Source organism: Cavia porcellus, unplaced genomic scaffold, assembly GCF_034190915.1.
Source record: "Cavia porcellus strain 051 isolate PalLab524CR breed Dunkin Hartley unplaced genomic scaffold, mCavPor4.1 scaffold_19, whole genome shotgun sequence".
NCBI lineage: Eukaryota > Metazoa > Chordata > Mammalia > Rodentia > Caviidae > Cavia > Cavia porcellus.
Window position 1 is genome coordinate 14,001,610 of NW_026947502.1, and position 13,978 is coordinate 14,015,587.

General features: G+C 40.3%; 1 protein-coding gene across 6 annotated transcripts in view; it reads right to left on the minus strand.

The window, feature by feature from the left end:
* Ebf1 (EBF transcription factor 1) overlaps nt 1-13,978 on the minus strand; it is a 427,788-nt gene that overhangs the window by 128,178 nt on the left and 285,632 nt on the right. For all 6 annotated transcript variants that reach the window (XM_063230720.1, XM_003473317.4, XM_063230717.1 and 3 more), the window contains one exon: nt 11,408-11,489. In XM_063230720.1, the coding sequence (XP_063086790.1) occupies nt 11,408-11,489 (82 nt within the window). The remainder of the gene's footprint in view (nt 1-11,407; nt 11,490-13,978) is intronic.

The following is a 13,978-nucleotide window of genomic DNA, read 5'->3' on the forward strand; positions in this document are numbered from 1 at the left end:
TCCGAGTCACCGTGTTCCTGACTCTTAGCTGAGAATGACAGTGACACTGAACTCCGAAGGTCACTGTGAGGCTGAGCACATCAAAGTCGCCTGGTTGGTTCCTGGTCCATATCAAGAGCTCCTACAGATCGTAGCAGCAATGTGATAGTGTCATTTTGCCAGTGATGTCGAACAAAAACTTCAAAAGAAAGTGCCGGAGTGATAAACTAAAGCATTGCCTCTTAAAGGACCCAGCATAAACAGTTACTTACAAAAAAACAATAGAAAATATTTCTCCTGTGCTCACCAATCAATGCAACTTTCCAATTTTAAAGACCTTTATCCTCAGTAGCACAATGTCCTACAGGATAGGTCTCTTAGACACTGCAATTCTCACTGATTTGAGTAATTTTGTTTTCTAGAATGTTTCTCTACCTGAGGCTGTTACATTGTAGACCTGAAACTGAATGAATCCTTGCTGCTTTGAAATCCATCTTTAAATCAGACATCTTATCATTTTATTCTGGGTTTTCCAGTAGCTCTCATCAGCAAGGTTTTGGTATTGATTCATTTCACAGCCTGTCCATCTTCCCTTGATATCACACAGGAGGCCTTATAGGTTCTAGCTATGAAATCTAGGAGTCAGGGAAGAGAACCTCTCGTGACTGTCTTTCCAAAAAGTGGCTCAACCGATCACGAATAGATTACCTGAAGCAGCAGCCCACGTGGAGGAATGAGTTACGACAAAAGCAACCAAAAGACTTGAAAACTATATCTTTGCACATTTCCCCAACAGATATAGAGCCAGAGGAAAGATTAACCTTTACAAATATTTCCAACCTTTAAATTTGTAAGTTGACAGTAAATACCTCCCTCTAGAAAATAACCACTTCAGTAATTTAATTTTGAGTAACTAGTAAAGAATTACAAATCTTGGTTTGCAGTGCTAACATGTGGAAGCTCAGTAGGAGCTTAGTAGTAAAGTTGGCTCATTCCATGATTGCTTTACCTCTGAGTCCAGCTCATTTTATTTTTGTATTAATTCAGAGCCCTTAATAATAAGACTAAAATCAGTAATTTGAAGTACATGAAATAGCCACTGAGCTATTACATGGAACAGCACATAGCAGTTAAAAAATACAAACTATCAACTTGTCTGTTTTAATCTTCAAAGAAATATGTCGAGTGAAAAAAAAGCCAATGCTGAGGTTACAAGCTACATTTCATGGACTGCCCCCCAAAATTCAAAGGTAAATCTCTTCTCCCCAGTACTTCAGAACGTGACTGTACTTTGAGACAGGACTTTGATTACATTAAAACAGTGCCATTGTGGTGGTCTTTAATCCAATCCTGCCAGGGTTTGGGTAAAAGGAGAAAATGTGGGTTCTAACAGGAGGAGACAATTTTGGTAATAGATGATCATGGGTACTATAAAAGCATGAGGGTAGGATCATTGTGGTAATGGAAATGCCCAAAATTCTGGTTGTGGTGACAGGTGTACAAACCTATACCTGTCCTAACATTGGGCTGGGCAGCACAAGTGCCTGTCTAGCAAGGATGAGGTTGTAAGTTCAACCAAAACAAACCAACCAACCAACTCACTGTCTCTCTCTATATATATACATATATATATTTTTTTCCTATCACTCTTTTTCTTGTCCACTTGGCTCTAATCAAATATACTGGCCTTCTTCTCTTCCTTCATTTTCTTTGAATGCACCAAAGTCATGTGTGTCTTAACATCTTTGCATTTAGTACTCTGTCTCCCTGGGAAACTCTTCTGTCACTTCATTGAATGATTAAATACTTATTACTCTTATTTCAGCCAAACTGTCACCTCCTCAAAGACATTCCTTCATCACTCAATCAAAAATAATTCCTGTCTAGGCATTTTCCCTCTTTTATTTTTTCTTCAAAGTTATTAGATGGCCAAGGATATAGCTCAACAGCACAGTGCTAACCTGGCAAGCACAGAGTCCTGTGTTGAACTCTAAGTCCTAAAAAAATAAAGGTTATTAGAATCTAAAACTTGCTTTTGCTGCTTACTTATTATCTGACCCCTTATACATTCCTAGTAATAGCTAACTTCCTGGTAGGTAAAAGTTTTATCTGTCCTAATCACTGCCCTTTCCCTAAGACACAGAATAATGCCTGGCACATAGTAGGCTTACAACTCAGTCCTATAACTGCCTCATCTGAGGTTATGGGAAGTTTGTGAATCAAAGTCAGGACTATTTGACTTACAATCCGAGCTGCTAAGGAATGCACTTAGCTTGCTCCTGATTTCCAGGTCTACCTGCCACAGTCCCCTCATTAGGCAGTGGTGTGGCAACTCTATGTTTGGTCCACTTCTAGTTGAAATGGCACACATAAGCAAAGGGCACCAGTTACAATTATGATTAAAAAGTTACACACCAGTGACCTCATCAAATATGTCTTGATCCACTGTGGAGAGAGTGTGGTTTAGATTCTTGATGAGCTTTTGGGGTTAGCATGTGTCACCATTTGGGAGTCAAGCTAAGTCTGCTTTCACAGAGGTCTGAGGTTGTTTAGCACAAGGATCTGAGCTGTCTTCTCTTGTCTTTCTGTTAAGAGATAGTTCTGCTTTGACTCTTGAGCGTAGATTTAATTCAGCTAGCCACTCCCTTCCTCCCACAGTTCCACACTGTTACCTTCTGTAGGTTCACACGTCCTCCATAATTTTTAATGCGTTATTTGGGATCGTTCAACCAGACAGAAACTAGCAATCAGGCACATTTCTGAGGATATCTCATTTCATCTCACTCAAGGATATTTTAAAGGACAAAGTTAATGATGACCTAAATGCTGCAGACCATTTTTATGTAAATAATACTTATACTGTAGTCAGCCATGGAGACAGCAGAGATTTGCACTGAAAGGTAACAGGGGAATCCAGACAGCCAAGTGCAACCTGCACTGTGTGCTGAGAGGCCAGTGGGTGTCGTGGCTGAGAAGTGGACTGAGAATCCAGAGGGTTCCGGCTCTCTTCTGCTCTTAATTTGTCTTACAGCATTGAGGATGTTTTAAAACATCTCAAGCCTTAGTTTTCTAAGCTGTAAAAGGAGATGTTGCACAAATTTGCAGTGTCATAACCGCTCGGGCTCCCTTTTATCATTTTTTCAGAGACCTTATGTGACAACATATTTTTTCAATCTAGTTGCATTTTTAGAGTTAAAAAAAAAGTCACACTCTTCACTTTAAAATTGTTCAAAGCTACGTAAAACTGTCAGTTTCGAGCTTCTCGTGTGCATGAGATAACCAGCGTTTCCATCTGGAGTGGATGTGGTCCCAGACAAGGGGAACTTACTGAATGCCTAACACAGGCAGCCTTCTTTTGGATCTGCTTAGGATTCCCTTTCTGCAACTGTCGGCCCATTTGCTACATTTGTTACATTTTAAAACTGTTAGATTAGTTGACTTTGTAAATCTCTAACTTCACCACCTGACAAATCTGTAAAGAAGCCATTCAGCAGTCAGGTCGGGGAACAATGTAGGCTGTGAGGGATTCAGGGTAGGAATTTAATTCCTTTAAAAACACGTAGACTTGTTTTAGATTTACAGAAAAAATTAGATGGAAAGTCTGTGAGAGTTCTTCTATACCTCCAGGAGACTTTGACTCACTTTCCTTATTATCAGTATCTTGTGGTGGTGTGATACATTTGTTGCAATCCGCATGCTGAAACTGATACATTACTGTTAACTAAAGTCCACATGTGCTTATACATCTTATAGGTCTGACAAGTCCATGATGTGTGTATTCACTATTATAATACCACACAGAATCTTTTCACTACCCTATGAAGCCCTTCTTCCATCTGTTCCCTAACCCCCACCCCGCCCCCCAAATCCTGGCTGTTCTCCCTGTCTCCATAGTTTTGTCTTTTATAGAATGTCACTTAGTTGGAATCATATAGTGCACAGTCTCTTCAGATTTTCCATTTAGTAATATGCATTTAAGATTCATCCATGCCTTTTTTTGTGGCTTGACAGCTCATTTCTTTTTATCACTAAATGCTATTCTATTGTATGGATTGCCAGTTTGTTTGTCCATTCACCCTTTGAAGGACATCTTGGTTGCTGATGCCTTACATTTGGTTGAATCTTTTATTGTTATAATTGTAGATTCACACACAATTGTAAGAAGTAATACAGAAGCATCTATGTATGCATTAGTCTCCTTCACCAGCAATATAATTTTTTTACAAAATTATTATTATACAGTATTATAACCAGGACATTGATATGATCCACTCAACTTATTCAAGTTTCCCTAAAAGGTACTCATTGTGTGGGGATATATATATATATATATACACTTATCACAGTGTTTGACATAGAACAATAACTCTATAAAGTACAATTTGAAAAGTAGATAGATATAAGAATATTTTGTTGCTAAATCTCAATGCTTGTAAGCATCCACAAAACCAACACCCATTAGTGACTACTGACCAAACCAAACATATCACACCTATCCTTTAACGTATTTTACATGTTCTTTAAAGATGACTGTACTTAATAGAAGACTACACTTCCTCTAAGTGCACAGCTACACTCCTCAAATCCCATTCAGAAAGATCCTTTCTCAGTGATGCATATTTTCTGCCAAGGCTTAGCATAGCCTCATGCCAAGTTCCATATCTGCCCAATCAGCCATAATGGTTTAATATATCAGGTTGAAAATTCACCATTTGTGTTTACCATGTTATGTGAATTAATCCTGTATCCTGAAACTATCATTAGAGCTGCTTTCAGTATAATTAATCAGCATGGTGCATCTTGAAATTATTCTGTATGGAGAGAGTGAAAGCAGCTCAGGCCTCTGGCATTCTGTTGGTAAAGAATTTAATTGCAAGATGCGCTGTTTGTCAAAACAATGTAAGTACATCCACGATAGAGGGGAGGGAGAGTGGAGAGAAATGGAAGAGTGAGCGTATTTCTCTTCCTATATGAGGGCCTCTAAAAGCAGACTGAGATTGCAGAGGTTGAGCACATATTTTAATGAAGTCTTTAGTCACACCTTGTAATGTAGTGATTCAGGGACACCATGGCATTTTGAATCAATAAAAATTCTCCAGTTTCTAGAATTTATTTTTTTAAAAAACAAGGACTGCCATTATACATTATAACTCATGTTATCATTCTTAAAAGAAAACCATTTTTATGGGAACTGGGGAAACAGGAAGGGTAACAGTACTTCTGAGCTGTAGCTCGGAGCATACGTGCCACCTCCTCTGATTACCAACTTTAAAGTAGGTTCCCATCACCTACCCTCACTGTTTTTCTTTCATGATACCTTGTTTAATTTTCTTTACAGCAATAATTAAAATTTTCTAATTATTTGTATTGCTACACAACTTTGTTGTGGTGGCTAGGGGAAATTATTCCTTATTTATCCATTTAATCTTCTTCCTAGGCTTCACAACTAAATACCATTGGCAGGTCCCCCTGTGGTTATTATTGGCCATGTGGCTGACTTCTAGCCAATGGGCTGTGAGCAGATTTGACACAGACTATTTCTAATCCAAGGATTTTAGGGTATCCGTGTGCTCTCTCGTACATCCTTCACGCAGATAACAGAGACAACCAGGTTCTAGAGGATGGGGCAGGCATAGCACAAAGAGACCCCAGGCTCCCAAATCCCTTCAAAGACAAGATCCACTCACCAAGGCAGGAATACCTCCCAGGACTATTATATGAGCAAGAAAGAACCCTCTGTTGTAAGAAAGCCATTATATATTTTTCATGCATTAGTTATAGTAGCTAATGTTATCCTAAAAAATCAGATCTGAATTGAAATACAAGTTTCATTAGGGCAAACCCTCTTCCTCAGTCACCATTATAGACTTAGCACCTAGCACTTCAATAAATACTACTGGGTGTGTGTGTGTGTGTGTGTGTGTGTGTGTGTGTGTGTATGTGTGAATGAAGATATCCTATACTACACTCCTACCTGCTGTTGCCCTAGATCTTGTATTTATATGTGGATACGGATTTAAAGCTTACATAAAAAGGTTTTGAAAGAAGAACATGAATGTGGAAATTGATACAGTATTCCAGTCCCTGGGTATCATGGCAACACTGTGACAATTTGAATCCAATTCTTGTTCCTCTCCTCACTACCTGTATTCTGCCAGTCCCAACAAGAAAAGCTATAGATAAGGATTTACATCTCAGCCTCGAATTGTCTGGCTCCTGTCAGTTAAAAACCAGACTGTGACAAGGTTTTAACACAGTCCTTTGACATTAGCATCTTTTTAGTGTCAAGATGAAGAAGTGGGCTCATTTAGTCACATTTAATTTCTCCCTGTGTCATGGGCTCTTTCATCCCCACTCCCCCCACCCCTCCTTCCCTCATCTGTCCCCACACCCACCAGACCTGAATGAAGCCTATATCCACTGTTTTATTTGAGCGAGTTTGTTCTTACTCTTATTACAACCTAGGGATTTCAAAAGAAAACATTCATTATAAGTTTTTAAAAAAAGATTGGACCAGATTTTCTACAAGGTTTATTCCATACTGTCTTAAAGTATGAACACAGCCAAGCTCTGCAGAAAGTGATTAATTTCTTGAAAACACTCAGGTCACACTAATTGACATGACCTGTGTAATTAAGCAGTCTCTGTTTACATACCAGAAACCCAGCTGCTGTGAGGCTGAGTTTGCTTGACAGAATGTCTTTACATGTCAGGGGATCAACAACCTTTCTTATGTCCTTCTCAGTCACCTACACAGGCCCCTGATTGCTGTTCAGAAGAGACACGCTCTGCATTGCTGTGTGAAGATCAGGTTGGCCTGGAAAGCATACAGAATGGGATGGAACAGAAGGGGCGACAGTGACAGCTGGAGAGAGCCACTTAATAGGCAGGGGAGGGTGCTTCCCATCAGATGTCTGAGAAGCTGGGTTGGACAGGGTAAGAGTAGACCCAAAGTGTTGCATCCCCAAAAAGACACTGTCTGACTCCCCATGCAAGGCAATAGGGACATAAAAGTATTTGAAACCAGTTTCTCAATTCATGTGCTGTGAGGAAAATCATGAAAATATATACTGTTTTCATAAGACATCTTCAGCAAATGGCATAGCCAGGAGAGCTGTGGGGAAAACTCCCTCTCTTGCTCAATTCGAAGACCTAGGAATCCCAGTATGATTTTTTTCCTACTCTGGAGACTGAAGCCAAGGTCTTGGTATTGATCCATATCCTCAGAACTCTCTATTGATTGACTAATTTTATTTTGAAACAGGGTCCCACTAAATCGCTAAGTTGCCCAGCCTGGGCTCGAACTTGTGAAACTCCTGCCTCAGCATCCCAGAGTGGTGGGATTACAGGTGTGCATGATTTTTCAACAGGGTCCTCTGAGGTGTCTGAGGGCTGCTTCACTCACATCCCATTAAGGAAGTGGGATTTCCTGTCTGAAGAAGCTTCCCAAACCTCCCTAGGTGAATCGACACCCAAGCTGCCTGCTGAAAGAGAGCTCTCTTACCCAAAGTGCCTGCAAGTGAAAACAGCCTGCTCTGCCACTCTGTTCTGCAACAGTGCCCAGGCCAGTTCCCTTCCACACGTCTCCGCCTCTGCTTGATGGGCTGCAGTGGTGTGTGACTGTTCTTCAGGTGGATGCAGCTTGAGGCTGTCTTATAGCAAATGCCTTCTGGAAAGCCCCTCTCAAGGTTTCTGGGAGGTTCAAGAGCTATTCCTTAAGTAGTCTCTATGGCTCTCAAGTGTTAAGAGCTCTTCTTATTGCTTCCCTGTATCCCTGCCTACAAACTCTGTTCAATTTCCTTACTGTTCCGAAGTGTTAGACAGTATCCGAGTCAGACTGCTTGGGTTAAACCATAGCCTCACCATCACATATGTGTGCAACTTTGAACGCATGATTTAACAGCAGTGAGTATGTTTCCTCATTTGTGAAATGGAAATCATCCATGTTTGCATGCTTCTAAGAGGGTGATAAATGTAATTCATATAAAATACTCCGTGAAATGCCTCTCCCAAAATATTCAGTGAATGTTAGTTTTATCATCATCACCACCAATATCCTTGAGTATACACAGAGGGAGTCACATGACACATGTCACATGAATATGCAACACACTGAATGTAGACACCGATAGTCATGTGCCCAGCACTTAGCAAAATTAGAAATGAGCCAATGCAATGAATCAAGGAGGATGGAGGAAACACCAGCTTAATGTGGAGGGAAAAAAGTGAGAATGACAATAGTTCAGTTTGGGACTTCTGGGGTGAAGTTGCTGGAGTTCTCCCACAGGCATGTGGATGGCCAGAGCTGAACCTAAGCACAGGTCTTGAAGATCCAACCCCCAGAATCTTCAGGGCACAAACAGCAGTGGCATAGCAACAGAAAGATACTCAGCACAGCTGTAAGTGAGAAAAGTTCTGGATGTCTGAAGGAAAGGTGGGAAATACCAACACTTACAGGAGGGCAGACAGATGGCATCCTGGTGGGGTGGGGGGAGAATGAATGAAAGGCGTCATTAAATCCACAGGGAAAAGATGGAATCCTGAAGGATGGAATGGCCAATAGCATGAAATGATGCAGAGGAACAGGGCAGTAAATAGTCATGAAAAGAAAAAGACTGGAAAAACTTAAAAGCCTGGGTGAGGGATATCTGAGGCTTGGTCCAACTGTATAAGTCAATCCATCTACTTTCTGTTTGTATGAATGTCCCTCGACTTACATACATCAGACCAAATGTTAGTTGCATAAAAATTATAATTGAAGAAATGTGTGAACATGTAGAGATACAATATCAAATGAGAGTTCATCCTGCCGCAGGGTTAATCTGTCCGCTCTGGGAGGTAGTGAGTGATGGATGGGGACAAGGCAATTGAACTTGAGATGCAAGAAGGAATCCATCATCCCTGACAGTGAGGTACCTCTTCTTCAACTCAAAAGCTGACTTTGTAGTAGCCGAAGTAGCTTCCCCTACTAAAAATATTTTTGGAATTGTTGAGAATCACAGGCATTGTCAGGGTTCAGATAAATCATATCTGTCTGAAGGTCGCATTCTTGGGCTACTAAGAGTTTGTAAGAGGTCACCAGCTATAATACAGGACCAGAAGTTGTTTTTTCTTCTCCATGAGGAGATAATTAGCAAAGAGACGTTTGGGGTTGTCGTAGCAGGGAAGGGGGCTGTTCTCTACTGCTATCTGCTAGTGAGTAGATACCAGTGATATTATAAACATCCTGCAATGCACAGGATAAACACCACACCCCTCATCCAAATCCTGAAGATTATCCAGTCTGAAATCTCAATTACGCCCAAGTTGAGAAACCCTAGTCTTCAGTTTACAAGGTTTTTTCTTCAAAGGTTTACATTTACATTTTATCTTTTGGAATTACTTCTACACTCACTTGAAATGTTCCCCTTCAGAATCATCATTTTAAAAGGTGCCTCTGTACATGAACTTCTTTCTTTCCACAATTCTGGTTGCAAAATTCATTGCACAATACTGGTTGCAATTGAATTGCAAGCATAGTGTGCATCATGGAACAAATTCTATGACCAGAATTGGGGAAAGAATTAAGTTCATGAATCAAGGTGCCCCTGTACCTTCACCTTGGAATGGAGGAAACAGAGGCCCTGAAAGATTATATGACTTTTTAGAAATACAACTTGTACCTCCTTATTTTAGTAGTCTTTCTACTAAACAAATCTATGTGCAAAATTAAAACTTTCTAGACTGTCTCATAAAGAATAGATTGAAATAACTTCTCATCTTTTATAAAAGCTCTTTTCCTATAACTCAAGACTTTCAAGTGTTTCCCTGGGTCTTAAACAATGCTATACAAAAGCTCATTTAGGTTCCCAATGTGGCAAAAGTCCATCTCAGTTTTACTGCCTGAGAAGAGCAGCAAAGCTGATCCTGGTACTGGAGGCATGAGACATGTTTAGTAGGTATACATTGCGTCAGGCCCACTTCATTGCTCAGCTCCTCCTAACCCGAACCTGGTCAAAAGAGAAGGATGGCTCATTCTAAGACCAAAGCAAGCCACAAAACAGTGCATACTAAACCCAACACATTGCAAGACACTGAGGAGCACAGACTTGGTTAGTGCCACACATGTGATTTCACCAGCTTCACTGCCAAGCTGACTCCTGCTCACCACAGTCCTGTGGAGAGCTTCAAGCACTCTATGTCTACAAAGTTGGGATCAGGAAGTGGCCAGCAGAGAAACTAGAAATCTCGGGGTCCCCCCGATTTATTTCTGTTAAGACAAAAAGTAGGGGAAGCCAAGATGATTTTTATGAAAGTATCACAGAAACTCAAGAGACTGGGTCTTTTTCTCGTTGATTTTATTCTTCAGTAAAGCTAATAAGTCTCATCTCTTTTTTTAAAAATCCCTTCAGAGACTACACACAACTAAAACTTTTCAGGAATCTCTCACAGATCATACACTGCAATCTGCACTTAAAGCCTACTAAATGGACACAAGAGCATACTTTAAGCACTGTGCTATTGCTCTGATGGACTGTACAAGCACACAACAGAGTAATGGGAAACTAACATCGATCATGCAAATAAGTTAGCCACAAAATTAGATGGACAGCCATGCAAGAGTCTATAACTTCACCCCTCAATGTGTGGCCCATGGTCTCGGCATCATTTGGGAGCTTGTTAGAAATTCCAGTCCCATCCCAGACCTCAATCAGTATTTCACTAAAATCCCCAGCACATTCCTTGCACCTTAAGTCAGAGAGTTACAGTGTCTAGAGTTTAGTCACCTTTCCTAAAACCCACAAACACTTTGTGCTATAGACATTAGCACATTTGCTTTTGGATCTTTTTCCTTTTATAAAGGTACTACACAGTGACATGAACACACCACTCACACCGTAAAGGGTGGCAGGCCTGGGAGCATTTCTAGATGCCGAGTGAGAACACTTCTGAAAGAGAACTAAGGTCACCCACATGGCTTTGCACAGACTCTATTTCTCAGAGAGTCCATTTGTAATAGGGCATTGCTGCCACCAATTTCCAAGACTGTACAAGGAGAGTAGAAAGAAAAAGAAGGGGCCAGAGTTGTTGTTTTTTGGTTTTTCTATTTTAACAGTTTTACTCTTATATATTAGTTTTCTGCTTACAAAACTTTCAGAAAAAAATTCATCATTTTTATATGCTTTACTGAATCTGGGTGTTACGTCAGGAGAGTACATTTAGGAAGTTCCAACTGGACTTCAAGGACATTTTTGTCTGGACTAGAAAACACAGGTGATTCAGGCCCAATTCCTAGTGAATAAAAATAAAAACCTCCTAAAGAGCAGACGCCCCGGGGACCTGCGCTTCACCTCCGGGGAAACAACTCCAATTCTTCTTTTGCCTAAGATTTTACCCCTCTCGATACACAAGTCATTAGTAAGATTTAAGAAAGACCAGACTGACCCACCTGGAATCTCCGCATGTCACGTGGGTTTCCTGCATTCTTTAGGCAATTTTGGTTGCATTTGAGGAAAAACTTCAAGAAGAACCTGTCAAGAGACAAATGATCACTGTTAACACTTCCGTCCTCATGCAAGAGGCAACAAATTGGGAAGTCACTTCTGAGTCGTGCATTCGATTTTCTATGCATTTGCTGAAACATTCACAATGACGTTAGAGTTGATATTTTGTTTGAGGCTTTAGTCCAAGTTTTGCATCCCAACTGGACCTTCCTTATGAAGAAATAGTCTTGGTACTTCCAACAAATCTCACAAAAATGTAAGTTCGCAAGAAAAGGGAAGATTTCCACCATGGCTTAAGATAGGTTCCAACTGGCTCTAATTGTCCAAGAATACTCAGGATCCCTAAATTATGACATGTACTTTCAGTCCCACAAATTTACAGGTGATGAATGGAAAAATACATGCTTTATAAATATATGATGAACACTTTTTTTATTTTAGCATCTCCAAATAAAATGCTCCAATTAATAGTGCCCAGAGAAGAAGTTCACACGTTAACTAAGTCTCTTTGACTTCTCAAATAGTTGCTAGATGTTTTTATTAGATTTCCTGCTATTTGTGATGGAATAAGAACCTTGCTGCCTTGCCGACACTTTCTAAATTGGTTCTATAATGAATTCCATGGATTTTTACTTGCTAAAGTGACCAAAAGTTCCAACTTCACAAGAAAAATCTTAGCTGCACTAGTATAGAATTAATAGCAGCTACTTTAATTCTCAAAAATGTCTCGGGTGATACATTGTAATCTTCTGAGTTATTCCCTATGTAACTGTATTGTACTTGCTGATGTCCATTTAGAAAGGTGGCAGGTAAGAAAGGGATCATGTTAGCTAGGTGTCATGGCACACACCTGTAATTCCAGCATTTTGAGAGGCTGAGACAAGGAAATCACAAATTCAAGCATAGCCTGGGCAACTTTGGAAGTTGGTAAGACCCTGTTTCAAAATAAATAACACAAAAACAACTGAGATTGTCCCCCATTGGGAAGGCCCTGGGTTCAATCTGCAACACTGTGGGGGAAATATCATGGGAAGGCATTCATGTTGGCTTCCTGCAATTAAACCACTGCTTTGTGTTTGGTAATTTTTTTTTAACAAAAGGAGTTTTAAGGCTATATGAGTTCGTGATCCTTTTTATGTTTAGATCTAGAAGTACCTATGAATTTCTAACCTAAATACTTCCCAGAAATATACATTAAATGTTAGTTGATTCAATTCTTGTAGGAATTTTCTTCTCTTCAGCATGATTTCCCTCTCTTTCAGATATGCACTGGAGTAACATTCTCATTCAATTCAAGTAATTTGTGAAGAACTCTGTGGTGGCTTGTGTCTAGATGTCCCCCCAAAGTATCATGTGGTCATAGGTGAGGCTTTTCAGAGATGATGGGATCTAGAATGCGTGATACTGGGATGAAGGCTGTGATGGTGGTATTGATGCATGGTGTGGTGCCAGGATTAAGGCCACCCCACTCTGGCTGTGAGTGTTACCTGCCTTAAGGGAGGGTAACCTGGATAGAAAATAAGGGACACAAAGAGGGCTGCTACTGTTTCTTGTTGCTTGCTACCTTCCTGTGTTGCTGCTTTCTGCCCACCAGGAACTGTTTCTCCTCTGTGACGCCCCTCTGCCATGCCTTGGAGCCAGCCAATGATGCACTGAATCTCTAAAAAGTGTAAGTCAAATAAATCTTTCTTCCTTTAACTTTGGGTGTTGGGTATTTTGTTTCAGCAATGAGAAAAGTAACTAAGAAAAACTCTCAATCCATGATGCCTTCATCTGAATTTTGCACTAAGCACAAAGTCAACCCCATTAGTCCTCTATAAGAGCATTACACAAAGATACACCAAGTATTTCTGAATACTAATATGTGAAAAGTCCAGATCAACTTCTATCCCACCTGAGCCCTTAGAATCTGCCAAGATGGACATATGGTTGGGGAATAATTCTTCAAAGAGAAAAAAAAAAGACTTTTAAACCAAAAAAATAAGATTTTAAAATAGAAACATCTTCCTAGACTGGCTCAATATGATGCAACCTTAATCTATCAATGAAAGGACTCTGAATAATTACTGGCCCCCACTTCAGGGTTCTCTCCACAGAGAACAAAGTTATCAACTTTTTGTCCAAGTTAAATGATTCATAGGGTACTTCTGAAATCCAGCTGTACAATGAAGGCTATTTCTTGGGACCAGAACCCACACTGCCACTTCATGGGCCAACTTACAGCTACCGACTTAAGTCCTTCCTCAGTAGGGTAGATCCAGAAAGGAAAGGAGATTGAGGGTGTGGTCAAAATCCTAATGCCTTTGCCTGGTCTCATTTCTCTGAGCACTGAGAAGACGACGCTACTTGTCATGCATAGCTTCTAGAAACTATCTACTGTGGCAGAGGTGGCAGCAGAGTCCCCCTATTCCGAGGGCTCAATTCTATATCCAAAGAGACCTCAGATGTGAAAACCAGTTGCTTCTTTCAAGCATAGCTAGTTAAAATGGCATATCTGAAAGACACCCCAGGTCCCA